This window comes from Panthera pardus, unplaced genomic scaffold (assembly GCF_024362965.1).
Source record: "Panthera pardus isolate Hobbes unplaced genomic scaffold, ASM2436296v1 HiC_scaffold_1, whole genome shotgun sequence".
Classification (NCBI taxonomy): domain Eukaryota; kingdom Metazoa; phylum Chordata; class Mammalia; order Carnivora; family Felidae; genus Panthera; species Panthera pardus.
In genome coordinates this window covers 66563747-66590950 of record NW_026526654.1, presented here as the reverse complement: position 1 = coordinate 66590950, position 27204 = coordinate 66563747, and the positions used below count along the sequence as shown (strand labels likewise).

At 46.3% G+C, this 27204-nt stretch overlaps 1 protein-coding gene across 9 annotated transcripts in view; it reads left to right on the top strand.

The window, feature by feature from the left end:
• The window catches only part of RUBCNL (rubicon like autophagy enhancer), a 37763-nt gene extending 20377 nt beyond the window's left edge, over nucleotides 1-17386 (top strand). For 7 of the 9 annotated variants that reach the window (XM_019447552.2, XM_019447547.2, XM_053899426.1 and 4 more), the window contains 11 exons: nucleotides 56-157; nucleotides 637-697; nucleotides 1275-1407; nucleotides 2343-2488; nucleotides 3960-4024; nucleotides 10666-10904; nucleotides 11917-11978; nucleotides 14359-14512; nucleotides 15149-15239; nucleotides 15726-15791; nucleotides 16468-17386. In XM_019447552.2, the coding sequence (XP_019303097.2) occupies nucleotides 56-157; nucleotides 637-697; nucleotides 1275-1407; nucleotides 2343-2488; nucleotides 3960-4024; nucleotides 10666-10904; nucleotides 11917-11978; nucleotides 14359-14512; nucleotides 15149-15239; nucleotides 15726-15791; nucleotides 16468-16580 (1232 nt within the window). In that variant the 3' untranslated portion in view covers nucleotides 16581-17386. Of the gene's footprint in view, nucleotides 1-55; nucleotides 158-636; nucleotides 698-1274; nucleotides 1408-2342; nucleotides 2489-3959; nucleotides 4025-10665; nucleotides 10905-11916; nucleotides 11979-14358; nucleotides 14513-15148; nucleotides 15261-15725; nucleotides 15792-16467 lie in introns of all 9 variants that reach the window. The other 2 variants (XM_053899429.1, XM_053899432.1) reach the window with 2 other exon arrangements.
• Nucleotides 17387-27204: the final 9818 nt, after the last annotated feature.

The following is a 27204-nucleotide window of genomic DNA, read 5'->3' as shown; positions in this document are numbered from 1 at the left end:
GTGCAGTTTTTCCTTTTCTCCTTGTTGGTGAAACTCCCTTCATTTCTTTTTCTAGGCTGTGCTGTGTTACAGGGCAGCCCAGTGGCTGGGACCCCCTCTTACTGTGATGTGCTCAAAGAAGGCTGTAAATGTGACTTCGATGACTTTGTTGTCGTAGGTAAGATTTGGAAACTCACCAGCTAAGACTCGGTACTTCCCCTCCCCTGCACACACATATTGACATGCATCACAGGTGATATTGCATGGTAGTGGCTTTCAGAGAGACTTCTCTCAAGATCAGACTGTGACCCTGATTTAAAAAAATAATAAGATGTCCTTCTTATTTCGGATGTCTTGATAACCAGTCTGTCATCTGACTTGTAGAATTGAACGCAAAAGCAGATACTCATTATGGTCTGGTATCTGGCCCCTCCATCATATTCTCGTGGAGTCCCAGGTGAGTATATTTTGAAATCCCATCTCTGGTCCTTAGCTGTAGTCTCATGATAGAAACCCAGAGAACCTGAAGTATTAAGATGCTGAATACCGACTTCTTTCTGAGATGCAGGCATTTATTTTTGTGTTCTTATAAAATTGGGTATGAACGAGCCAAACAGACCGAAAGACTTTAATACCCTTTCTTTTATTTGCTTGCAGAAGTTGGTGAGTTTAACAATATCACAGAAACCTGTGGATGCCCCTGCAACTCCTCTAAGAGGTATCTGTCTTCTGTGTCCCGCTGCACCTAGACCCCTGGGCCATTACCTCTGAGGCACTATGAACACCAAGCCTCTGACATCTTGGACCAAGTTCAGCCAGTTCCAATGATAGGGATTAGTAATTAGCAATGAAACAATCACCGATAAAGTTTCTATAGAGCTTTCTACAGTTTTTATTTAATAGCGTTTAAAAGACTTTGGTATACAGTCTCATTGAATCAAGCTGGGCAGAGTTTTTAACCCCATTTTATAGATGGGAAACAGGCTCAGACCCAGTGTGCCTCAGGACATAATGCTGTTAAATAGCGGAGGTAGGACTTGAACTCAGGTCTTCGGACTCCAAATCCAGTGCTCTTTAACCACGTTTCCTCGTCTTGGTACCCTCAATAAATAAAAGCTGCTCTGTTGAGCACGGAGGAACTGCATTGAATAAGACATCCAACGGGTATAGATGCCTGGTCTCCTGCGTGACACATCTTCTGAGTTTTAGGAGTGAGAAGGATAGTTGAAAACACAAAGACACAACATACTGCTCATGAGTATAGTTTTCCCCTTTTGGCATCTTGTACCTTTCAGTGTCACTTATGAGCCAAACTTCAATTCTGCTGAGCGAATAGCCAAAGAGTTGTACCGAGTATTCCGGAAGTGCTGGGTGTTGTCAGAAGTTAATCATCAGCTGGCAGGTTCTCTGAATGCAGCTGGCTCGATGGTAAGTACCAAAATTAGTTGGCCTTGAATTGGAAGTTCCTTAATTCTCATTTTGGCTGCCGTTCACTTCAGACATTTATGCGTTTCCTTGTATGGTGGCCGGGTGTTGCCGGGACACTTGAAACAAAGAATGAATCTGACATTTATTGAGTGTTTATTATGCACCAGGGGATTCAGCATTTCACATTTTTCATCCTTCTAAGTATCCTATTAGGTAGATGCTGCTATTATGTTTATTTTATTTTATTTTATTTTAATTTTTTTTAATGTTCTATTTATTTTTGAGACAGAGAGAGACAGAGCATAAGCAGGGAAGGGGCAGAGAGTGAAAGAGACACAGAATCCAAAGCAGGCTCCAGGCTCTGAGCTGTCAGCACAGAGTCCAGTGCGGGGCTCGAACTCACGAACTGTGAGATCATGATCTGAGCCGAAGTCTGACGCTTAACTGACTGATAACACCCAGGCGCCCCAACAAGTTTGAATTTTAAATGCTAGTAAGAAACTTGAGTGGTTCAGAGGGGAGCCACTGGACATTTTTAAGCAGGGAAATGGTCTTAAAAGAGCTTTTTCTGGGGAAGTCTGACAACAGCTGGGGTTTCTGGTTGGAATTGGTCTCAGCCTCTTGACTAAGAGGGGTAAGGCTTCTGCTGTGCATAAAAGCATTCCAGGTCGCAATGACCTACTTCCAGTAATTTGAAGTCTGGAAACAAGTGAACTACTGAAAACACGAGGAAAAGTGATCTCAGCTGGGTGGTGTTTCAAGCATGTCTGCAGATGGCTTTAGATACAGGGAGGGCTCCTTTAGTTCAGTTGAAAGCAGTTTCAATTTTTCGTGGCAAATTTTAATGCTGGAAACACACGCGAACGTTCTTTTTATTTCAGTTCCTGGAATGTGCTTGTTCAAGTTGCTCTGAAATTCTCTTCTGTGTCGTGCAGGTTGTGAATGAAGAGCGTGTCCGAAAAGACTTTGAATCCAGCGTGGATGTAGTTCAGGAAATTAAATTTAAGTCGAGGATCAGAGGGGCTGAAGACTGGACGCCCCCTAGATTTCAAATCATATTCAGTGTTCACCCACCACTCAAGTAAGTCCAGGTTGCTGCTTGGGCCTCCAATCCAGGTAGCACAAGTCGAGATGGCCCCCACTCGTGGAGCCATGGCTTCCTCTTCGTGGAAGTTGAGGAAGGGGAAAAAATAACACACCAGGGGACAAAGGAAGTTTTGTTTTAGGAATAGGAAAAGTTGGGCATATTTTTCTGAATTAGCTTCTTAGCACCCTGTTTATCATGGGTTTTGGAGGGCTTGGGGGTAGGTTTGACAAGTTGAGAGTTTAACTATGTCCTTAATTATGTACATTATATAGCAATTAAAAATCAAGTAGGTTTAAAGGGGATATTCTTTAAGTAGCTAATATTGAACCTTAAAAACCATATACAACAAATTTATTTATTTATTTATTTATTTATTTATTTATAAAGTTTATTTATTTTATTTTAAGAGAGAGAGAGAGTGTGAGCAGGAGAGGGACAGAGAGTGGGGGGTGGGGAGAATCCCAAGCAGGCTCCACGCTGTCAGCCTGGAGCTCGATGCAGGGCTGGAACCCACAGACCCGTGGGATCATGACCTGAGCTGAAGCCAAGAGTCGGACGCTTAACCAACTGAGGCACCCAGGCACCCCGACAGGGGGACATTTTTTAACCAGTTACAGTCTTTCCATTCCTCTTGGCTTGTATTTAATGTGGCACCCAAACTACAGTGTAAAGAAGGGATGGTGAAGGTTATTGCCCGGGTCCCATGGAAGTGCCTTCTAGGCTCTGTGTTACGTTTTCTTTTAAGAGAATGCCAGGAAGGTCTCTGGGGTGGCTCGGGCAGAAGAGCTCCTTCTCCAGGACTTGCAAGGGGTCACTTTCCTTAGCAAGGGGTGACTCTTCTCTAACATTTCCCTATGTCCTCTCTAAGGGACATGGGTAGGGTTCTGTACATTTTTACCTCGACCTTTTTTGCTGACCCCAAACTGTAAAAAAATTTTATAACTTTCTTCATATTTCCAAATCACATGTGAAGTTGTGAAATCAATAGTTCAATAGAAAACCCTCCAGTAGACTGTCTCTCACCAGAAACGTCTGATACTTCTGTCTTCTATTGCCTCTTACTCATCTGAATTTCTTTGGATCCATTTGTCAACTTCCCAAGTGCATTACTTCTTGGTGTTTCGTCTCCCTGAACTTTCTCCAATGCATTATGTGTCTTAAATTCTGTCTGATAAGGAACCTGTGCCCTCACAGCGAGAAGTCTCTAAAGATCCCATTGCGGAAGAGTTATTCATGAGACTTACTTCTGCTTTGGTGGTAGCTGGGGCTTTCAGAAGACCCACCAATCTCAACTCTAGAATAAAAAACTCTATCAAATAATCCTATTTTTTCTCCAGATGAAAAGTGACAAAATTAAGGCTCCAAGCCAAGACAAGTACCGTGATGTCAATTTCTTTTCTAATCAGTTGAGAAATGCTCTGTTGACCATTTCTGAAATGTAACCGTCATCATTTTCTGTACTCAGGAGGGATCTCGTGGTAGCAGCCCAGAATTTTTTATGTGCTGGCTGTGGAACTCCAATAGAACCTAGTAAGTATGGACAATGCATCACCTGCTTAGTGTTCGGTCACAGGGCAAAGGGGAGCAAAGTTGGAGAGCGCGTTGTTTTTATGAGAGATGCCTTTGATGAGGAGTTGTTCTAGGAACTTCACAATTCTTATCTAACTCAAGAGAGTTGCCCTCTCTTCCGCGAAGAAGCCATCGTAACTTACAAGGCTGTAAGTGGGCCTTATAAGACCATTGGTGGGCCTGTTACCTCTCGGCCTCATCCCCTAGGGCACTCAGCTCCAGCCACATGGCCTCCCGGCTTTTTCTTAAAGGAGGCAGGCTCACTGCTGACTTAGGGATTTTCATCTGTGGTTTTCTCCCCTTAGAATGACATCCGCATGGCTGGCTCCCTTACTTCCCTCACATCTTCATTCAGAAATTAATGAGGTTTTCTCTGGCTGCCCTTTTGAAACTGTCTGCCTTGCCACACTCCTGGCCACCAACATCCATGTGTACTCTACATTACCCTTCCTTTCGATTTTTATTCCAGTACTTATCTTGCTAAAATATTCTTTTAGATTTTACTGGTTTTTCTTACCATTGTCTGTGTCCCTGTCTAGATTCTAAGTTCCCTGAGGACAGACGTGTTGTCTGTTTCATTCACTGCTCCTACAAGAGCACCTGGTACGTGGTTGTTCCTTAAAAGAAACTTAAAAGATTTTACTGGTTTTTCTTACCATTGTCTGTGTCCCTGTCTAGATTCTAAGTTCCCTGAGGACAGACATGTTGTCTGTTTCATTCACATGCTCCTACAAGAGCACCTGGTGCGTGGTTGTTCCTTAAAAGAAACTTGTTGAATGATTGAATGGCCTATCAAGGAGCTAGCCAAACTCCTCTGAGAGGGTTTGAGGAGGTGGCCTGAGGGGATCATTCCTGGGTGAGCCAAAGCCTAGAAGATCAGGCTTCTTCCAGGCAGAAATGCAAATTGCCCACTCCAGACTAGGAATCTCTTGTTCTGCTTCTGAGGGTAGCCATAGGCCTGACCTGTGGAAGGCAGGGAAGAGAAGCTTTGCTGGAAAGGGTCCCTTGGCCTTTGATGGAAAGTGTTGGAAAGAAAAAGACTTTGGGGACCTCCCCCTCAAGAAATAAAAATAGAAAACAGAAATCTGTCTGGGATTCTGGGCCCGCCATTCTTCACAGTTATAACTAGTTTTCTTTAAGTGACTCAGCCTCCCGGCTAGTTTAGTAGGGACCACGTCTATTTGGTTAACCACTATATCCTGGTGCCTCAGTATCTGCATGATTGAGAGCATGAGTCAGAAACTATGAACATGTGACTGTGATTCCACCAACTTTTTAAGTATTTCCCCAAGCTTGTTCAACTGTGGAGATGTATGCCTGCCCTGGTGACATGATTGTGGTCCTTCACCCATGGAGCCTGCTTACAGGAAGGCGTAGACATCAGCAACGTTTGTAACAAAATAGAAAGTCAAGAGTGTTGTGGGATTTACAGCACAGGAACTGAATCTGGGCTCGTGGGGCTGGGAGTGAGAAGTTCTGCATGGAAGTGATGGGCCCCAGAAGCGTGTGTGTGTGTGTGTGTGTGTGTGTGTGTGTGTGTGTGTGTGTTGGGAAGGGTTAGGGGTCACCATGAGCAAAGGGCCTGCAGCAATGGCAGAGAAGTCCTGTGTGACTGGAGAGTAATGAGGACAGGAGAACACATGCTGAAGAGGTACCCAGGGCACAGAGAGTAGATACATTATCAGCCAATGTAGGCAATTTTGGACTTTTCCTATGAGCTTCCTATATAGTTCTTAGGATATATTTTGACTCTTTATTTTAAGATAGATTTAGACTTACAGAAGAGTTGCAAAAATGGTACGGGGGCATTCCGTATTTCCTTCACCCAGCTTTTCCTAATGTTAACATCTTACAAAAATGAGAATATGATCATTAAAACTAAGAACTTAGCATTGGTACACGTCTATGAACTCAACCACAGACTTCATTCAGATTTCACCAATGACCTAGAATTGCACATGGCATTTAGTTGTCAGGTCTCCTCCGTCTCCTCCAATCTCACACACCCTGAACCATTTGAAAAGTGAACGGACAACATGACGTTTTACCCTTTAATGCTTCAGCATGTTTTAAAAGTAAGGATGATGAACAGTTAGCATACCAAGGAAAGTTAATAACAACTCTCTAATATTCTCTCATACCAATCCATATTCACCTGCTGTTCTCAAGATGTCATTATAGCTAATTTTTCCATCCAGACTCTAACCATGTTTAATACGTTGCATTTAACTATCATTTCTCTTTAGCCACCTTTATTCTAGAACTGCACTATCCAACATGGTAGTCACTAGCTCATGTGGCTATTTAAAATTTAATTTAAATTAATTAAATGGGGTTTTTTTGAAGTTTATTTTGAGAGAGACAGAGAGAGAGAGAGAGAGAGAGAGAGAGAGAGAGAGAGAGAATCCCAAGCAGGCTCCACACTGTCAGCACGGAGCCCATTGTGGAGCTCGAACTCACAAACCACAAGATCAAGAACTGAGCTGAAATCAAGAGTCAGTCGCTCAACTGATTAATTAAAGTTAAAAATCCAGGGACACCTGGGTGGCTCAGTTGGTTAAGCATCTGATTTTGGCTCAGGCCATGATGTTGCTGTTCATGGGTTCGAGTCCCACGTCAGGCTCTGTGCTGACAGCTCAGAGCCTGGAGCCTGCTTCAGATTCTGTGTCTCCCTCCCTCTCTCTCTCTCTGCCCCTCCCCAGGCTCGTGCCCTGTCTCTTTTTCTCTCTCAAAAATAAACATCGAAAAGAAAATAAAAATAAATAAGTAAATATATTTTAAAAATTTATAAATGAGTGAATAAATAAAGTTAAAAATCCAGTTCCTCAAGCATGCTAGCTACATTGCAAGTGCTCAGTAGCCTCATGGGGCTAGTAACTGGTCTGTTGGAGGGCACGGGCTTAGAACATTTCCATCCTCACAGAAAGTTCTGTGGGACAACACTATTCTGGAATTTTTCCTTCCTATTTATTTTTCTGTGACCTTGCCTTTTCCTCAGCTGAGAGCAGTTCTGGTTTAGAGCAGGATTTCTCAACCTCAGGACCACTGACTTTGTCATCCAGGGCCGTCCTGTGCATTGTAGGGCATCCAGTAGCATCACTAGAGGTCGCCAGTGGCTCCGTGAAACTGTCCCCAGATATCTCCGAATGTTCTTAGGGAGAAAAAAATTACTCCTGGCCCGGAACCACTGGTTTAGGATACATTGTTTTGCTCTGTTTGAATGAACGGACTGAAGAAACCAAGAGAGGTAGACGTAATTGATTCTGTATGGACAGAGTAGTGCTTAGTATATATTCAATGAAATTCGATGAGTGAGCGACTAGGTATTGAAATGTTGGGAAAGTAGATGTTAGGGGAAGATGAATTACATCAGGAACATGTACTGTCTCCTTCTGCCCCCCTCCTCTTCCCATTTTGCTAAGTTTGATCAGAAATGGTGAGTGGAAGGGTCAGAGTATACCTCATTTTGCCCATTTTATATAAAATGTATCAAGGCCCCGTCACAAGCGAAGTAATACTCATTATCTGCCAAATCAGAAATCTTAATCCAGGGCGGGAAGTAGACACAATGCAAAAGACTTCTCCAGATTTCAAATTTGAGAAGTCAGACATAAACATGAGCTCTTAAGGTCTTAATGATAATTCATCAACCCCAGAGAGACGTCTGTACACACGTATTTATAGTTGAACCTGAGTATTTGTGATTCCATATTTGCAAAATCATCTACTCGATAAAATTTATTTGTGACCACAAAATCATGACTCATGGTGTTTTCATAGTCAAGCACAGATATGCACAAAACACCAAAACTTTGAGTCGCCCGAAATTTGAGTTGCCCCGAAGCACACGTTTGCAGCCGAAGCTGAAGAAGGCAATGCTCTGCCTTCTTTTTTATCTCTCGTACTGTAAACAAGGTCTTCTTGTGGTTTATTTAGCACCCCCCCCCGTTTCTTTTTTCACACTTTTGCCTTTTTTTGTCGGTGATTTAGCTGTTTTAAACACCCCCCACATGTAGTGCTAAAGTGCTGTGTAGTGTTACTAAGCCCAAGAAGGTTGTGATTTGCTTTATGGAAAATGTACATACATCAGATAAGCTTCATTCGGGCATGAGTTACAGTGCTGTTGGCCCTGAATTCAATGATATAAATAAAAAAAATATATATGTGTATTTTTTAAGCTTATTTATTTAAGAGAGACAGCACACGTGCACATGAGTGGAAAAGGGCAAAGAGAGAGGGGGAGAGAATCCCAAGCAGGCTCCACGCTGTCAGCACAGAGCCTGACGCCGGGGCTCGATTTCATGAACCGTGAGATCATGACTTTAGCTGAAATCAGGAGTCAGACGCTTAGTCGACTGAGCCACCCAGGTGCGCCCTAACAAAATACATTAAATAAGGTATCATTAATCAGAAAACACACAAAAAACAAGATTATATATTGATCGGTTGGCAAAAATATTGTTACTAGAGGCTCACAGGAATCTAGCCCTGTATTTTACTCTGGGACGCCCTTCAGTACTCACTAATTCGGTATTCAAGGCAACTTTGTAGAACATAAACTATTGTAAATAATAAGAATCATTAAGAATCACACTGGGTGTGACCTGGGTCGGAGGAATAATTTGGGCAGGAGCAAAGGCATTATTAGCTCTTCGCCCTTGCCCTCATCCAATGCAGCAGAGGAAGAGTGGGATATAATGGCCAAAAGCTAGAGCGTCAGGCCAGATGTGAGGGGGAATCCCACTTGCCTGCTTACTGTTTGTGTGTCTCTGGCATGTGGCTTAACTTCACCGGCTGTGCTCTCATCAGCGAAATAGGGAAAGTAATAGTCCCTGCCTCTTTTTTTTTTAACCAGCGTAAGACACGGAGTAAGCGTTCGATAAACATTTGCTCCTGCAGGCACTCGGGCCTTATTTATTTTTCGTTCTTTCTTTATTTTTTGGAAATACGTGTGCAGAAGCAAATAGGAATAACCATGTACCTAACTCATGGAAAGCACATGGTGTATAAAGTATCCTTCAGGCAACATTTCATGAAGACATAAGTGGCCTTGTTTGTTTTTGAAGCTGGTATTTAAGGAAGCTGGATGTAGAATCTGCAGTGTGCCAGGTTCTGTGGTGGCTGCTTTCCCATCCACAGTTTCACTTAATCTTCACAAGATGTATCATCTAATATGTCTATGATGCCTTATGGTATTTAAATGACAAAGAAACCCATGAGTTAAATGGCGCATGTAAATATCAGCCTTGCTCATCTTAGACTCGATATCGAGGGAGGGACACGCAGGAGACTTAACTGAATTGTTGCCTTCTTTAACTGAGTGGTAGGCACCCAAGTATGTATTGCATTTGTCTCTGTGCTTTTTGCTTGTCAGTGTATTTTGCTAGCTATATTTCTGAAAGCCATGTGTGTTCATTTTACCAAATTCGAAAAATGTGAAGAACAAAAACCCTTCTCCCCCACCGCCCCAGAAGTAGTCACTATCGCCTTTTTGGTGGGGATCCTCTTGGACTGTGCCTGTGTATTTTTCAAAACAAAATCAAGATCACATTATACATATTTGTAACTGGGCGCTCACTGCCCATGGGCTAAAATGTATCTCGTAGGCTCTCTGGCATTTCACTGTGGAGTGCATCATACTTCCTTAACTAGTTGCTTCTTAATGTGTATTTAGATTGCTACCCCCTCCACTATAAATGTGCTATAATGAACACTTTTCTATGTCTCCACGCGTGCATGTTAGCACTTCTGTCTGGTGTCACAGAAGTAGGATTCCTGCCGCATGTTGAAGAATTAAAGTGTATCATGGAACTTTCTTCCTGAACAGTAGCCTCCTGTCAGCCCTGTGAGTGCCCACCCCGGTACCTCACCTGCTCTGGATGCTCTAAATTTGTGACAGTCTGATGCAAAACCAAGGAGTTCGCTCTGCTAACACACGTCTTTGTTACTGAGGTCGTTTCTCAACGTCATTACTGGCTATTTGCATTCCGTGTTTCCCTGTATCGCCTATTCCCATCCTTTGTGCATTTTTGTGTTTTTTTTTTTTTCTCACTGATTTATCCAGGAAGTTTTTTTGGGTGTCACTCCCTAACTGTGTACATATTGTGCTTTACAATTTACAAAGCACTTTTCGTTATGTGAGATATCCTGGCATCTGGTTCTGAGTTGGCTTCTTATGGCCTCAGGACAGTTAGCTTGAAGCGATTCCGGCCAGCCCTCAGGCCGCCTGCCAGAGGGAGACAGAGTCTGGACTCCCACCAGATTTCCGCACTCCGAATCTCATGTTCTTTTGGCTCCACTGCAGTTTACAATGCCCATCTTCCAAATTCAGGAGTGTTTGGGGAGGTTTCTGTTTTTCTGACAACTGTTTCCACAAAGCAAAGCTCATGAGCGGCCGTAATGCGTGGCCTCCAGTCCCCACGGCCTTCAGTCCCCACCGGATCTTTCCCAGGCGCTGTGAGGTGGAGTATGGTGCTCGCGGCACAAACCCAGCAGTCTTGAACGTGGGGTGGGAAGGGGAAGTAGGGGTGGAGGAGGGTACGTTGCCAGCCCAGGCGAGCTGCGCTCACGTCCCGTGTGCTCACCCTCCGTGTGCCCTGCAGAGTTTGTGAAGCGGCTGCGGTACTGCGAATACCTGGGGAAGTACTTCTGTGACTGCTGTCACTCCTACGCGGAGACCTACATCCCTGCCCGGATCCTCACCTTGTGGGACTTCAGGAAGTACTACGTCAGCAATTTCTCCAAACGGCTGCTGGACGGCCTGTGGCACCAGCCGGTTTTCAATTTGCTGAGCGTTGGCCACAGCCTGTATGCCAAGGCCAAGGAGCTAGACAGAGTGAGGGTGAGCGGCTGCCTCTGCTGGGGGGAGGCCGGGCCAGAGGCTCGGAGGGCCCTGCGATGGCAGATGCCACCGTCTCAAGGGACCCAGACAGACCCTCCAAGGGGCGGGTTTACCACCAGCGGATGGAGCGTCAGCTTCAGGGCCTTTTCCAAGACCCCGTACCACATTTTATATTTATGCATAGTTCTGCACGTACACGTAGCTTTTGAAATTTGTTTATTATTATTTTCAAAATAAAATTGTTTATATTTCAGGTATACAGCATGATAATTTGATATACAAATACAAGTGAAATAATCACCACTCAAGCTAATTAACCTATCCATCTCCTTGCAGCCACCTTTTGTGTGTGTGTGTGTGTGTGTGTGTGTGTGTGTGTGTATGGTGGGAGCACCTGAAATTTACTCTCTCAGGAAGTTTCCAGAGTTTCCAGTATTCAATACACTTATGATTAACTATAGTCATCATACCATCTATTAGATCTCTAGACTTACTCATCCGACAGAACCCCAACTTCGTTCCCTTTGACCGATGTCTTCCCATTTGCCCCACCTCCCCACCCCCCACCCCGCCCCGGTAGCTTCTGTTCAACAACTATCTGCTTCTGTGTATTTGACCTTTTAAGATTCCACATAGAAGTGAGGCCCATGCAGCTTTTTCCTTTCTCTGTCTAACTTATTTCACTTAACATAATGCCCCCCAGGTTCACCCATGTTGTCACAAATGGCGGGATCTCCATTTTTTGTGCATAGTTTTGTGTTCTCCTCAAAGAGGGCCCCCCCCCAACGGTTATGTAAGCTTCAGGCCCCACAATAGTTGGGTCCATCCTGGACCCTCTGCGGATCTCTGGACTCAGTCACGAACCCCTGCTATATCGACTGTTTACTTCAAAGACTTGTTTTATAGAGTTGTAGCCTTTCAAAGTGAGAAATAACATTTAGACTTAACTTCTACATTTTCTGTGTCATTTATCACATTAACTTCCCCCCCCCCGTTTGGTGTCTTCCTTTAGGAAACCCGGGAGCAACTTTTTCATATCAAGAAGCTGTTGAGGACCTGCCGGTTTGCTGAAAGGTACTAGTGTTTGGCTGGGACAGGCCAGGCCTGGGTCCAGGAGGGCTGGGCGCCCCCACATACCTGCCAGTCCCCTGTGTGCCACCTGGTCCCAGCTCCCCCAGTCCACAGGGCCCCTTAGCACAGCACCTACTTCGGTCTCCCCTTGGTGATGCAGACCGTATTGTTAAAGTCACTAAACCTTCTGGCTCACTAGCAGTGAATGTAACGTGTTAGAAGAATTGGCCAGTACAGGGATGAAATCACTCTAGTTTTCAGTTGTGATAAAATACACGTAACCAAATACACCGTCTTAACCATTTTAAGGGCACAATTCCGTGCCCTTAAGTACATGCACATTCTTCGGCAACCGTCACCGCCATCCAAGCACAGAACTTTTTGTATCTTGCGAAACTGAAATTCTACATCCATTGAGCAGTAACTCTCTCTTCCCCCCTCCCACCCCGCCCCTGTAGCGCCTGGCAACCACCATCCTACTTACTGTCTCTATGAAGTTGATGACCGCGGGTACCTCATAATAGGACAGTCACACAGCATCTTTCCTTTTGTGACTGGCTTATCGCACCCAGCAGAATGCCCTTGAGGTTGCACCTGTGTTGTAGCACGTGTCAGGACTCCCTTCCTTTTTTAGGGCTGAAAAAGATTCCATTGTATGTATCTGCCACATTTTGTGTACGCATTCATCACCAGAAACGTTGCTTCCATCCACCTTCTAGCTGATGTGAATAGTGTTGCTATGAGCATGGGTGTTATCAACGGCCTTTTAAAAACCCCCGATAGAGGAGCATGTCGAACTGTCATTGGTTGTATAGTATTCTATACTAGGACGTGGTATTGATTTAAGTATTATTCTCTTATTCATAGATTTTTTTTATCTAATAGATTTTAATATCTTAATGTTAAAATAGATTTTTAATATCCTTATAGATATTAAACCCAGTAGATTTTAATACCTAATAGATATTTAGATAGGTTTTTAATGTCTTGTGTTATTAAAAAACTAGGTTTTAGCTGAATCTCTGTGCACGTCCATAAATACGTCCTTAGGATTAATTTCTAGAGCTGGAATTTCTGGAAGCCATGGCCATAGAGGTATGGGCATGAATTCATTGACAGAGATAGAATTTTTTAAGTGGAAAAAGAGGTTGTTACTCAAGGGGTTAAGATTATTTGTTATAGTAGGTGGGATCATAGTCTCTAAAATATTGTTTTGTTTTAAAGCTTCGTTCAGTTTCTGATCTTTATTTAATGATAACGTATTGCTTTTGAATTAAATTTCTTGGGGAGGAGCATGTCTCCGGTAGTCATTGGGCCTAACCTGTACCTACCTCATGGCCTTGGTGTGACAGGTTAATTACTTCTCAGGCTCTCAGTTTTCTTGTCTGTAACATATTGTTATATGTAACAATACCCACAATTATTACTGTCTACAAAAATTTCTTGAAATTTTCTTTTCTCTGCTTCAGATAAGGTCTCATGCTAAGACCAGGGAAAAAGCACAAACAGATCTTGTGTGTTAAACACATACGCAGGGTGCCCTGAGGATGCAGAAAAGGTGTCTGAAGGGGTGGGGTGGGGAAGAGGACCATGAGGCTTCCTAAGCCTGAGCTTGAAGAGCGAGTTGGACTGAAGAAGAAGGGTCAGGGATCCCCCGGGAAGAGGAAGCCTCGGGGGGCCAGCACCCCTGGCTGCATGGAGAATTCAACACAGCCTGGCGTTACTGGAATGTCAAATCCAGGGTAGGCAGCGGCTGGCTTGGGAATGCAGTGCATGGTGATGCCACTGACTGATTTAGGAAATTCAGAAGGAGATGAGTAGGAGTCGGAGAAAGTTATGTTCAGTTTTGAATGTCCTTGGGACACACAGGAGGCTGTGATCGGCTCACAGTTGGATGCTCGAGCCTTAGGCTGTGTGCTGGACTCGTGGATGAGGGGAGTCCCACACCTGCCTGTGAGCGGTGATTCTCCTGCTGGCTGGGACAAGGGTCCACCTGCTGATGGTTGAAATTGAGCTGAAATGAACAAGGTAGTGCTTGTTATCTCAGTTATAGGTTTTTACGTCTCGAAAAATAGATTTGCAGTTGTCTTTCGCTCAGCGAAACCCTGCCCATGGGCAGGCTGCGAGAGGCGTGTTTTTCTGCTGGTTCAGCCTTCTGAAATCCGCTTTTGTAGAATTTTAAGTTCCTGGCTTCCAAACAGACTTGCAAAACGTAAGGTGGTGAGTAAGGCTAACTTGCTCTTGGGCTTTTTTTTTTTTTTAATTGAGCTCAAAAAAATGAAGTGTGAGTGCCAGAAACAACAACTGCCTGCCCCCCACCCTCTTGTGTCCCCACCGCTGTGTGGGTGGGTGCCTGAATTACTCTTTGTTTCCTCTCTGGCAGCACGTTAAAGGAGTTTGAGCAGGTGCCGAGGCACTTGACTAATGAGCTCCACCTGTTCTCCCTGGACGATCTGGTCAGGGTCAAGAAAAAGCTGCTGTTGCCCTTGCTCAAGGACATTCTAAAAGCTTCCCTCGCACATGTGGCCGGCTGTGAGGTAAGGGTTCACCTGGAACTGGTGTGTCCCCAAGCTGTCCCTTCCACATCAGGACCTGTGGCGGGTGTTCTACACGTCACCCCCTTTTAACCCCACAAATCCTGCGGAAAGTGCTGGGAGCGCCCTTCCCAGATGAGAGATCAGGTTCAGAGCGATTCGGTGACAGCCCTGGCAGGTGGCAGGGCCGGGATGCAGGCCTGAGCCAAGTGCCTTCCTAGGGAACCAAGCCCTGCTTGGGGCCTTCCTTGACTCCCGTCTGCCCTGACGTGCCAAGTACAGCCATGTGGACTCGGGATCCAGTGCAACAAGAGCTCTGTGTCCACATGAATTCAAGAATTGTAGTGCAGCCCTCAGAAACAAAATCAGATCATTTAAAAGCACATATGTAAAATCATGACCTTTCCCGGTGCCTCAAACTACCTCGATGTGAAATTTCTCGGTGCAACACACACATGTGCATGTTCCATTCGAATCCATTTACTATAGCGTGAGATAGCATCCTGTTCCTTCTAGAGGCTGCAATTACAGACACTTAAAACTGACGTGTGTAAAGTTCTGCAAAGTAGGAACCTGGCTTCTCCATCAAAAGAAACATTGCCAATGAGGATAGTAACTCTCCGGCTCCTTCTCTTACAGCTGTGTCAAGGAAAGGGCTTCATTTGTGAATTTTGTCAGAGTGCCGCGGTCATCTTCCCATTTCAGACCGAAACGTGTAGAAGATGTTCAGGTATCTTCATAGCTTCATAACGTAAGCTTACTAACAGCTTAATAACCGAAACAGAAAATTAACTTAAGGGCAACTTAATAACTTAAGCCCAGTGTTGTTTGAAGTATATGATGCTGGTGTGTGCTTGTATGTTGGATGGGAGCTAATGGAATTTGGGGTGCATGGGGAGGAGTGTGTGGGTGGGGCAGGGATGAAGGGTGAGGCCTTCCTGTACAGCGTTTGGAGAGAAGAGTGGTTCCCCTCTGGCCCGTGCCCCACTTCTTTTACAGCAGGGCAAGCACTCCACAGCCACTGCCCCAGTTATGGGATTGGATCACAATCATGCCTAAGGCTGAGGTGCTGTCTCTGGCTTCTTTTGCGCTGCACTGGCAGATTGTGGAGTTGTTGTGGAGACCGTGTAGCCCAAAAGACCTAATGCATTTGCTATCTGGCTCTTCGCAGAAGAGATTTTTAGACCTTGTTTTACTGTATGTGTTAACCCTCCAGGAAGTCCCGTGATCTCTAAACCGTTTCATGGGAGCAATCTGGCAATGCATTCTGCCTTTACCCTTGGTAAGAGCTGCTCCTCCTCTTTGACCCCCTCCAGCGCTGTCTCCGCTAACCTGTTAGGCAGAATCATTAGGCTGTATCGCAGGAGAGGCTCCCCAGCAGACAAACTCCAAGCCACAGGTTTGCAAGCAGAAAGCTCACTGGGGCATGTCAGGCTCAGCACCCGTGGGAGCGTGAAGTCAACAGGGCTTGGCAGAGGGACGAGTTGAGCTGGATATGGTGGCCTTGAAGGCTTAGCACATCTCAGGGCACTCTGGAGCAGGGTGGCCTTCACTGTCGTCACATAGTCGGTCAGGGACCAGCCAAGCCTTTAAACCCAGGGTTGACCAGTCACCCACCAGATGCGAGCCAGTGTCCGCATGCAGAGATGACCTTGAGGGAGGCAGCTCTCTCCAGTTAGGGCCATTTCCAGTGAGGGCCACCTCCTCAGCTGTCAGCAGCTGAGGGAACAGTCTTTGGGCAGATCTGGGGGCACTATAGTATCAGGCTCTCTCAGCCTCAGGTCCATGACTTAGTGGGGACTTCATAATCGCTTAGTTTCAACCTGCCTCATTTCTTGTCGGATGACTCTGGTTTCTGGGTTCAGACCACCTCTCTCCCCGGGATGGGGATGACCATCTGTACATACGTGAGCAAGCAAGACAGCCCCTTTGCTGATAGCTGTCCCCTCTGCTCATAGGGTGTAGAGCCTGCTTTCACAAGCGGTGTTTCCAGTCGTCCGGGTGCCCCCGGTGTGCGAGGATCACAGCTAGGAGAAGACTTTCGGAAAGTTTACCCTCTGCGGCATCATGATGCCCCGAGCATTGTGAAAAAGACTCTTCAGTATGCCTCGTAACACCAATTTGTGTCTATTATTGATAACATTGTTTTAGATTTTGAGTATTGTATATTAAGAATGGCCGATATTACATATATTTAATGTTTTCAAAAGAATTCAGATTGTTATTAAGCATTAACTTGTTACTGGTGGTTTTGTTTACACATGTTCAATGTTTTTGCTGCTACTGTTTTTTTTAAAGAGTTTTTCGGATACTTCCTAAATTGTATTTGAGTGGTTGTGTATACCTAATATCGGATCCTATTTTTTTTTTATGAATTATCACTGACAAGACAGATGACTCCGTTCCTCTTCCTGTAAAGTTTGTCTTGTGAAATGGATCGGTACTTCCAATGAACAAAAGTGCGACCCACAATCTATCTGCTCGGAAGTTTTTTCCGCCTTAAATGCCATTTTGTAATTGTATCAGTGTTACAGACTCGGCTCGTTCCAGGGTTCGTATGGAGAGTGTACGTTGTTTCTGCGGTTACATCTATTTCGAGATGAGCTTGAGTTGCTTAGCCGTGCCCGGAGGCCCTGCTTGACGCAGTCACCTCTACGTGGCGCTCTCAGAAGTGCACATCTTTGTTATCTCTCTTCCCCACACCAAGTCAAGGGAGGCATGGATGAGTAGAACTTCACACCTGCCCTTTAGGATGTAGTCTCATACATACAACACTGAACGTAAAGTGTTTGCAGAAAATACTGTAATAACATTAAAATACTAGTAATTACTAGTAAAATACTAGTAATAACATTAAAATCACAGACATCACCTTAAGAGGTTAAAGGAATCACTATGCTTTCTTGAGACATGGGAGTCTGTTTTTTTGTTTTACCTGCTACATTCTTTCTCCTACTTGAGAAGGGCCCTGGGCCTGGATTCCTTCCTGGAACATCTTCAGCCTGGAGCACAAGTGTCATATCCCCTGGGGTTCATGTGCCCTAACTAAACGTATTCAGATGAACTTCTCAAACAGTACAGGCAGGCTGTAGAGTGGTACTGGTCCTCCCCTAATCCCATCCAGTGCATGCGTGTGTGCGTGTGTGTGTGTGTGTGTGTGTGTGTGTGTGTGTGGTATTCAGTGGAATAATATCGAGCTCATGAAAGAAATGAGTGTCTCCCACCAATCTGGTATCTTCTCCTTCTGTCACTTGTTTTCCCATCCCAGATGCATCCAGAGCTGTGCGCTCACTCATTATTTAAGCTAGGTCTCTTTTAAATATAAATTTAGGTCCATGGGATGAGATAAACAAAGTCAAATTTAAAGCAGTGTTTTATTCTTGCCCATAGTTTATATTCCCTCTTGGGAGTCAAGGATCGGCATGGTATGTTAATATCACCTGTCTGTGAGATTCATGTCAGTGTCTTCATTTCACAAGTAAGAAAACAGGCTGAGAGAAGAGGAACAACCCACAGGTAGTGCACGGGACAGCTGGAGTTGGCTCTCGAGTCTGCCTGCCTCCAAACCCCGTGATCCTAGCCCCTACCTATGTGGTATCTTTTGGAGACAATACAAGCGAAAGAAACCAATTTCTAACTGGTAAGTGCGATCCAAGCCTCAGTTCGTGGCATGGGGCTGAGTGCCTTCTCAGTCTCTTGCATTGATTTGAGGAAGTTTCTGTGGCTTATGCATTGCTTGAAGGGCTCTGTGTTCGGGCTGCTGTGTTTGTAAGGCACTGGTATGTGTATGTGTGGGAGACACATCTTTGATGTTGAGGAAGAGGGCATGGCAGCTGCCAGGAAGTGATGCTTTTGACTTTTTATTTTGAGGCATATCGAGGCAATATAAATAACCATTCTATGGGCTTGGCTGAGACGTGGTTCCTCCCCACGTGGTATTAGACGGGTTTTCCCCGCAAGGTGCCTGTTAGAACAAAGAAGCCACCTCCACGCACGGGCAGCAGTCTGCAGGGAAGTGATTCACTGTGAAATATGTTGCTTTTTAATGGGATTTACTCATTGTCCTAGTTTTTCCACGTAACTCTTCCCTGGCCGCCAGAAGGAAGATGAGGACTTGGTCTTTCTCATCAGGCTATCATCCACCGTGAGGCCTCGAGTGGCAGTGCTGGGATCCCAGTGATTACTTTGGCCTTTACACCGTTGCTTGAAGAATTCCAGTAACGTGTCGCTTACAGTTGTGGCTCTCAGCTGCAGGCAGGGAGTTATACCAGGGGACGTGGAGTGAGGAGGGATGAGTCATCTCAAAGATGTCCTAGTGGGTTGGCTTGGGTGAGAATTATTGGGTCGATTCCCAGGTCTACCGCTTTGTATTTGTGTGGCTCTGGGAGAGATACTTCGACGATCTGTGCCTCTGTTTGTAAAATGGGGGATAATAAATCTATACAGTTGATAGGAGGATTAGAAATGAAAATGAAGCACCCAGCAGAGGGCCTGGTACAAGCAATTATTAAGTGGTAATAATTAGATCAAGACAGATTAAATACTGAGTTATACCACCTATTTTCTGTGTACCTTTGTGGAAGTTACTCTGTGTCTCAGTTTAGTCTGAGGATTAGAGCAATACCACCCCATTCCCCGCCCCCCCCCGGAAAAAGCCACGTTGAAGTTCTCAGTCCAGGTACCTATGATGTGACCTTCTTTGGAAATGGGTGTTTGATGATATAGTTAAGATGAGGTCCTCCTGGGTTAGGGGACCCTAATCTAATGATGGGTGTTCTTACGAGAAAAGGGAAGTTTGGACAGAGATAGACACACGGAAATCACAGGGAGAACGTCACATGAAGGAGACATGGGGCCACGTGTCTGTAAGTCAAGGAACCCTGAGCACTGCCAGCAGCCGGCAGACCCTAGCAGGGAGGTGTGAAGCTGGTCCTCCCTCACGGCCTCACAAAGGAACAAGCCCTACCCACACCTTGACTCTGAACGTCTAGCATCCAGAACCGTGAGAAAATGAACGCCCGTGTTTTAACCCACTTGGTTTGTGGTCATTTGGCGGTGCAGCCCTAGGAAACCGACGCACCAACGTCCGGCGTTGTTAGGAGGGCTAGATGGTGTTTAAGTGGCACGCTTCCTGGTGCCAGAGAGGCGTCATCCAGTCTGGACCTCTGACCTTCAGGCATCAAGACACAGAGAATGGACTCTGAAAGATAACGATGGCATGGAAACCGTACCATCTGTAGGTCGGTGGGCGTCTGGACAGACAGAGATCCCCAAACAGAGCGATGACGACCGAGCACTGCCTCCACCTTTCCTACTTCTGCTCTGGAGCTTTGGAGAGAATGGCCACCCTTAGGTGCCACGAGTTTGGAAGGTGCTAGTCTGAATCATGGTGGGGTGGGTGAGGGAAGTGGCTGTTACCTAAGGTTAAAAAGCAAATTAATCCGTCTTGATTTTCAGATTTAACATACATTGGAATATACCTTCAGACAAATCTTGAGTGAGGCTTTGATTACGAGCCCCTTGTCTGCCCGGAGCTAGAGGCAGATTGGGGCTCATTGCTGGCCACACTCATGGGCGTCTGTGTCTAACGGGACAGGTTCTAGTGGCCCTGCCCCATCCCAGTCCCCTGTGGGGGACCTCAGAGGGTGAGAGGGACTTGTGACGTAAAAGGTCGTTGTGGTGTCCTAGGGAATAACTTTGGCTGTGACCAAAATAGGTCACTTTTGTAGCCCTTTGCTGAAGATGCTAAGAGTGTCCGTCTAGAACAGGGCTCCAACTTCAGCTCAGGTCTCAGGCATCTCTGGGGTAACCATCAGGCAGAGGAGATGACCATGTCGCTGTGGAGAAAGATCCATTGCAAAGGCCACAAAGGAGATAAGCAGAGTATTTGTCAAAGTATGAACTGGAGCTAGAGGCTGAGTGCACGCTGAAGAGGAAGTTGGCAGCACGGTCCCCAGCCCTGGGGGTGGGGAACACAGAGTAGAATCAGTGATCAAGGTGCCCACAGTCGCCCCTAGGGAGGCCAGCAGGGGCAGGGCGACAGGTAAATAGCAGTCAGAGAGCAGGTATAGTCAAAACACTGCAGGAGTGGCAGGATCCACTTGGGACACCACGAGCGCTCGTGGAGACTGATCCGGAAGGCTCAGGCAGACGCCACAGTGAACGGGAGGGTGGGAAGAGGCCCCAGGAGAGGAAGAGCAGCCCAGAGACTTCTCTGAGGAAGGGCGAGTACACAAACACAAAACTGAGGGATTTACCTAAGGAGGAAGCCAGAAAGGCTAGCAGGACCCAGAACGTGGAGCCTAGAGAACGTGAGACCAGTGGGCATGATGGGCTTTGGATTCTACAGGAGGCAGGGAAGCTTTGAAAGAATTTTTGAAACATTTATTCATTTTGGGGAGGCAGAGCACGAGTGGGGAAAGGGCAGAGAGAGAGGGAGACACAGAATCTGAAGCAGGCTCCAGGCTCCGAGCTGTCAGCACAGAGCCCGACGTGGGGCTCGAACTCACGGACCGCGAGATCGTGACCGGAGCCGAAGTCAGACGCTGACCCAACAGAGCGACCCAGGCACTCCCCCCCCCCCTTTTTTTTTTAAGTTTATGTATTTATTTTGAGAGACAGCATGTGTGTGCAGGAGGGGGGGCGCTCAGAGAGAGAGAGGGAGAGAGAGAGAATCCCAAGCAGGCTTCACACTGTCAGCACAGAGCGTAATGTAGGGCTTGAACTCGTGAACCGTGAGATCACGACCTGAGCTGAGGTCAGATGCTTAATCGACTGAGCCCCTCAGGCGCCCCTGAAGGATTTTGAGAGAGAGAGGCTCACCACTGAACCTCCACATAGGAAGATAATATTGGGTCCGGGTTGAGGATGGATGATGGGAGCCCAGGAATTGTCCGCCGACCAGCTGTCGTGAGGACGTTCTGAACAAGGGCTTCCATGGAAGAAATGGGAAAGGGAAGATGCTTGAAGACATGGGGAAGAACTGGGGTGAGGAGAATAAGGAATTTATCTCAGGCATAAAATTCGAAGGAACCCAAAAACTCAGGATTCAAGAAAGATCATCAATGGTTTAAAAACTTAATGTAAAAAAATTCACGATGAACGAAATTCAACATTTCAGATAAAGACGGGATTCTGCCCTGCCCTGGCCCAAATGGGCCTCACGCATCTCCCGCAAACCCCAGCTGTGGGAAGAACACAGGAGACACTGAGGCCACGGGCAATGTGTTGGAAACTGAGGAGTCTGGGCGGGAGGTACGAGAGGAAGGCCTCTGCTAACATTTACAGAGCCTGTGCCAGAAAGCAAACCTCAGGCCCACATACCAGATCACTACGTAAAAATTACACAAGATTCATTTTATCCTCCTACTGTGATGAATATGCCTTCATCAGGACCCAGGAAGGCAGGGTTGGATTCAAACTTGAGACTCCATGGGGCGCCTGGGTGGCACAGTCTGTTGAGCGTTTGACTCTTGGTTTCGGCTCAGGTCATGATCTCACAGTTGGCGAGTTCGAGCCCTGCATCAGGCTCTGAGCTGTCAGTGCAGAGCCTGCTTGGGATTCTCTCTCTCTCCCTCTCTCTCTGCCCCTCCCCTGCTCGTACTCTATAAATAAAACAAACAAACAAGCCTGAGACTCTTGGTGCTCTGGAGCATGATGGCTCAGAGCTAGCTGCAACCTGCCCTTTTTCTCATCCTGTCTCTGGCTTCATCCCGCAAGCTGCTGCTCCGAGCTCCTGGTAGGGACAGCATAGTTCACCTTCAGGAGACTGGTCCAAGGGAAAGGTCCTGACTGTCCTCTGTAGGTGGTCTGGGGCCACAAGGCAGGAAATTCTGGGGTGCCCAGAGCACCATCTGAAAGGAGGGGCGGGCCTTGGAAGGACATGTCCCCTGGGTCTTTGTTCCATCACCTGTGGGGAGGGACAGAGCCAGAGGAAGGCCACAGCGGGGCCTCGGGCTCCCAGATCTAAGGGCCCAGTGACCCCAGGCAGGGGGGTGCGGGAAGGGCAGCATCGTGGAGGCAGGAACACAGCAAGACGAGGGTGAGGGGCGGCCCCGGCACGAGAGGTGAAGTGCAGAGGAAGGTATAGAATTTGTCTAAGCTCTATGGTCAATCTCTGGGATTCTTAGTCCTCTTGACGAGGAGAGCTGCTCCTCGTCGAGAGGAAGTGGAAGAGGCGGTTTTTCTGTTTTGTGCTGAGGTTTTCCAATTGTGTGCGCATTCTACCCGCCGCAGCCTCACTCATGAAAGCACTGTTTTAGTTTCCAGTGAAGTGGAAGGGAAACCCCCATTCCCCTTTTCACACCAGTTGGGGAATTGTTTATTCAGAGATAGAGATCCTTCAGTGTTCGTTTTAAGGAAGCGTGCTCCTAAAGGATGTTGACAAATGAAACAGTGTAATTCTCGACTTCATCCCTTTTTGGAGACAACCGAGAAGGTTCGTGACCGAGGCTTTCCGTGCGTGGTGTTTGCTGATGTGAAACCAGCTGAGACCTGGTGCAGGACTGAAGGCCCAGCTCCTCCCTGACATGTCTGCAAGGTTCTTTCAGTAAGAAGAGGAACCTGGGGTGTGGTGGTGCTGCGTGGAAGCATTAGATCAGCAGACCTGGTGTCCAGAGTCAGGGGCCCGTGCACTATCTTTCCACTCACAGAGCTGTCCCATCACCTCCCCAGGCAAAGGTAGAGAAGCTTCTAATTGCCCACTTGGGACACGTCCCCTTCTGCCACCTCCCTACCCCTCTGACATTGATCTCATCCTCTGTCCCATCCACTTGAGCACACTTCAACATTAAAAACAAACGAATGAAGACCTTCCATAGGTCATTTATTGAGCAAGTACTATTGTCAGACACATAAAGATGCCTTTGGCGAAGGGCTTCACTATAGATCGGAACCCTTTCCCCTGTCCTCTGCTTACTATGGATTCCACAAGTGTCCAACAAGAGCACACTGCCTTCCCACTGAAGGCGGAAGGCCCTGCAGGACAGCTTCTTTGTCACCATCCAACAGAAAATGGCTTATTAGTAGCTGGTAGACAATCTTTATTACATCAAGTTAACAGATAGTGGTCTCCATCCACCATGGGGCTGCAAGAAAACAAGAAGGAAGGTGTGTCTATGGCTTGTGGCGTATCCACCAACATCTGGCTTTCCTCTTCACGGGCACACAGTTAAACTACGTGTCACCTGGGTGAGCCAACGTGGATTGAAGTACAAGTGGAGGCGATGTACAGTACTTCAGGTCTAGCCCTAAACGTCCTCCTTGGCTTTTCCCTCCCACGTTCCTCTCTGGCTGTCTGGAAGCAAAGGACTGCATGACAGAAGAGCCACACAATGGAAAAAGCCTAGCCCCCTGAGTGGTTGTTTGAAGGAGATCTACTCATAAGCATGGCATCTGCATTAGACTTGGCATGATTGAAACTGAACTTTTATTTTATTCAGTTACTGAGATTTGGTGATGCTTGTTACGGCAGCATAACCCAGTCTTCCCTGACTAATACAAGAAGCCCTGATGCCTGTTGCCAAGTGGATCAGCAGGTGGGGGACAGTTTCATCACACAGATGGCAAAAGCTATTCTACTACCTCTAAGTCACCCACTAGCCTCTAGTATCCCTTATATCAAAAAATAAATGAATAAACAGAAGGGAAAAATTTTTTGGCCTCACATTCATCTCCATTTTCACTTCCATGTTCTTTTTCACAGCCCCATTTTTGAAAGAAGAGTCTTTAATTTTTTTCTTTATTTCCACACCTCCTGTTTTCTCCTCTACTTAATCAATAGAGTTTCTATTTCAACAATTCCACCCAAACTGTCAAGGTCACTAGTAATATCTTTGTTACCGAATTCAATAATCATCTCGTTGTTTTCATCTTAGTCTGTCCCTCAGGAGCATCCCTGTGTATATTTTTTTACAACTTTAACAATATGTAAAAATGGAAAATCACTAGACTAGAATTAAATTCACCACATTTATTTAATGGTGAATATCTCTGTAGAGTGAGATTAGAAAAAATTTCTTTTGTAAACTTTACCATATAGAATATGTATCATTTGGCAAATCACGTCTAGGGGCGCCTAAGTCAGTTAAGCATCTGACTTCGGCTCAGGTCATGATCTCATGGCTCGTGAGTTTGAGCCCCACATCGGGCTCTGTGCTGACAGCTCGGAGCCTGGATCCTGCTTCGGATTGTGTGTCTCTCTCTGCCCCTCCTCCACTTGTGCCCTCTCTCTCTCTCTCTCTCTCTCTCTCTCTCTCAAAAATAAACATTAAAAAAAATCACATCTGCACTACAACCATGTTTCTGCCCCCTGCCACCCCCTAAGAATTTCCTTTACATCAGACAACTTGTCTTTGGAATGTGAGGGTGATTGGCCCATGGGCATGATGAGAATGCAAAGAGGAGGATTAAGGTGGGAAACCTACATCTGAAGGGTGGCTCAGATGCTTTCAAGTTGTGCGACATTGACCAGGGCCTTTCACTTCTCTGAGTCTTTTCTTCTCTATCTAGAAAGTGAGGTAGCACATCCACCTTGTGGGGTTGGTTTGGGCATCAAATAAGAGAATGTAAGTGAAAGCTGCTATAACGTAAAGCTCTATAGAGACGTAACTTAGAACACTACTCTCTTCTGACGCCAAAGCTCGTAGGAAACTGACACTTGTGGTTTCTACTCTCAAAGCCCATGGAAATGACTATTGGCTTTCTGTGAGCTAACGTGACACTTTGACTACGCCCCGGCCAGCCTTCCGGGGTACACACCACCTTCTTGACCAGTCATTCTATCCAGGGGGCCACTCTTGGTGGCCATGGTCAACACAGAGAGTCACTTCCCAGCCAACCTTCCTTCACTGTCAAAGCCGGGACTGGCCAACGTTCAAAGTGTTGGATATCTGTTTTTTGAACACCTGGCTCCTGGTAAGAGGGTGCCTACAAATATGTCACTTTTCTCCACCTAGACTTCAAGTCAGCAAGTCACTGAGAAGATATGTTGTTATGGAAAAGGTCATTAAGTAGCCTCGGAGGCAAACGTAAGGTCAGTGTGCACACCTCGTCCTGGGAAACAGGTGTGTTTTAGTACCTGACAGAAGTGGATTAGTAATCACATTCCAGACTCTAAATGTGGACACTCTCATCATATACAGTTTAGTCTCCAACAAATTTTCACTCAGAGCACCCTCTTCCCGGGACCCAGATGTACAAAAAATAAATACTTCTCCTGCCTTGGGAATATAATTCAGGTTTTGTTGCTTGCTAGACCTGTGAGCCTTTCGTCAATCTCCCCTGTAGAGGTTGTGGCGAAGTATGATTGAGACCCTGTATGTGAAAGCATTTGAAGCCTGTGAAGTGCCACTCAAATGTCATCTTCTCTCAAGACACCCCACACGTGTTTAGGGGCGTTCAGCAGGAAGGTGATTTACAATTGACAAAGTGCCATATTTCTGTGGCTTTTATGCCCGAGTCCCCTCTCTGACTCTTAGCCAGAGAAGAGAAAGCAGAGGAAATCTGGTTTTAGCTGTGAGGGACCCAGGGAGTGGGTAACTGGAAAGAGGAACGTGTGTATGGGCGTGTGGGAGAGACACAAGCCAAACTCACTCACTTCTAACTATTCCCTCGGCCTTCCCGGCTGAATGAACCCATGCTGACCCGTAATGTGTTCTCTCCCTTGTCCTGCACCAACTTCAGCGCTGGAGGCACGCGAGGACTTCAAACCGTAATTCTTTACGCTCATGGCTTTGTTTCTGTCAACAGCATCGGAGCCTGTGCTGTCTGGTAAAAAGAAGGAAATTAATATTTATCACATATCTATTATGTAGTAGAGACTGAGGTTTTATATTTTAAAATGAGTGGCCAGAAAATGGCATTGATGCTCAGTTTTCAGTAACGCGGAGGAGACAGACTGCAAAGATTTGGGGCCACGGCATTCTTCTGGCAGAAAGAACGCCAAATACGAAAGACGCAAGGTGCAAAGGAGGCTTCTGTGTGCAAAAACCAGATGGAAGGTCATGGCTGGAGGAACTCGGGGAGGGAGCAGAGAGCAGGCAGGAGCTTGATCATGTAGGGCTGCCCAAGCCATGGTGAGAGTCTGCATTTTACTCTGTGTGCCACAGGAATCCGCTGGGGGGTTATGTGAAGGGGAGTCTGTGCTCTGCGTTGAAAGTTATCACCTGGAGAAGGACGTGTGTAGGGGAGGAGACCGTGGCTGGTGATCAGCTGGAGGTGGTTCCAGATCCAGGAAAGAGATGATGGTGCCCGGAATGGCCATGGTGGCAGTGGAGTCAGAGAAGAGCTGATGGTCTGTCGTTCAGCCATCAACAGCCTGATTAAGAGCTCGGAATGTACTTCTGCTCTGATGCGCGGTGAACCAAAATTATGTCTTTGGCCACGATCACCACGAGGCGCCGACACAGCACACGGGGAGATGGGCTGAGATCGAAATCTACCCCCTCTCTCTCCTTGATTTCTACAACTGTTCGCATCGTTTAGGAAAGAGGGGGAAAGTCATCCATTTCTACAGCAGGTGGCAGCATTGCTTTGAGTTCCACACATCCCAGTCCTGAAGCGAAGATGCAGGCCCATCCGGGCTACCAAGACCCAGTGTTTCCAGCTCACCCGGGTGTCCCCACAGGAAGAGAAGCAGCTAATCAGTCTTTATTGTTGTCCAGGGAATCACCCGTTAGGAAGGTGGTTCATCAGAT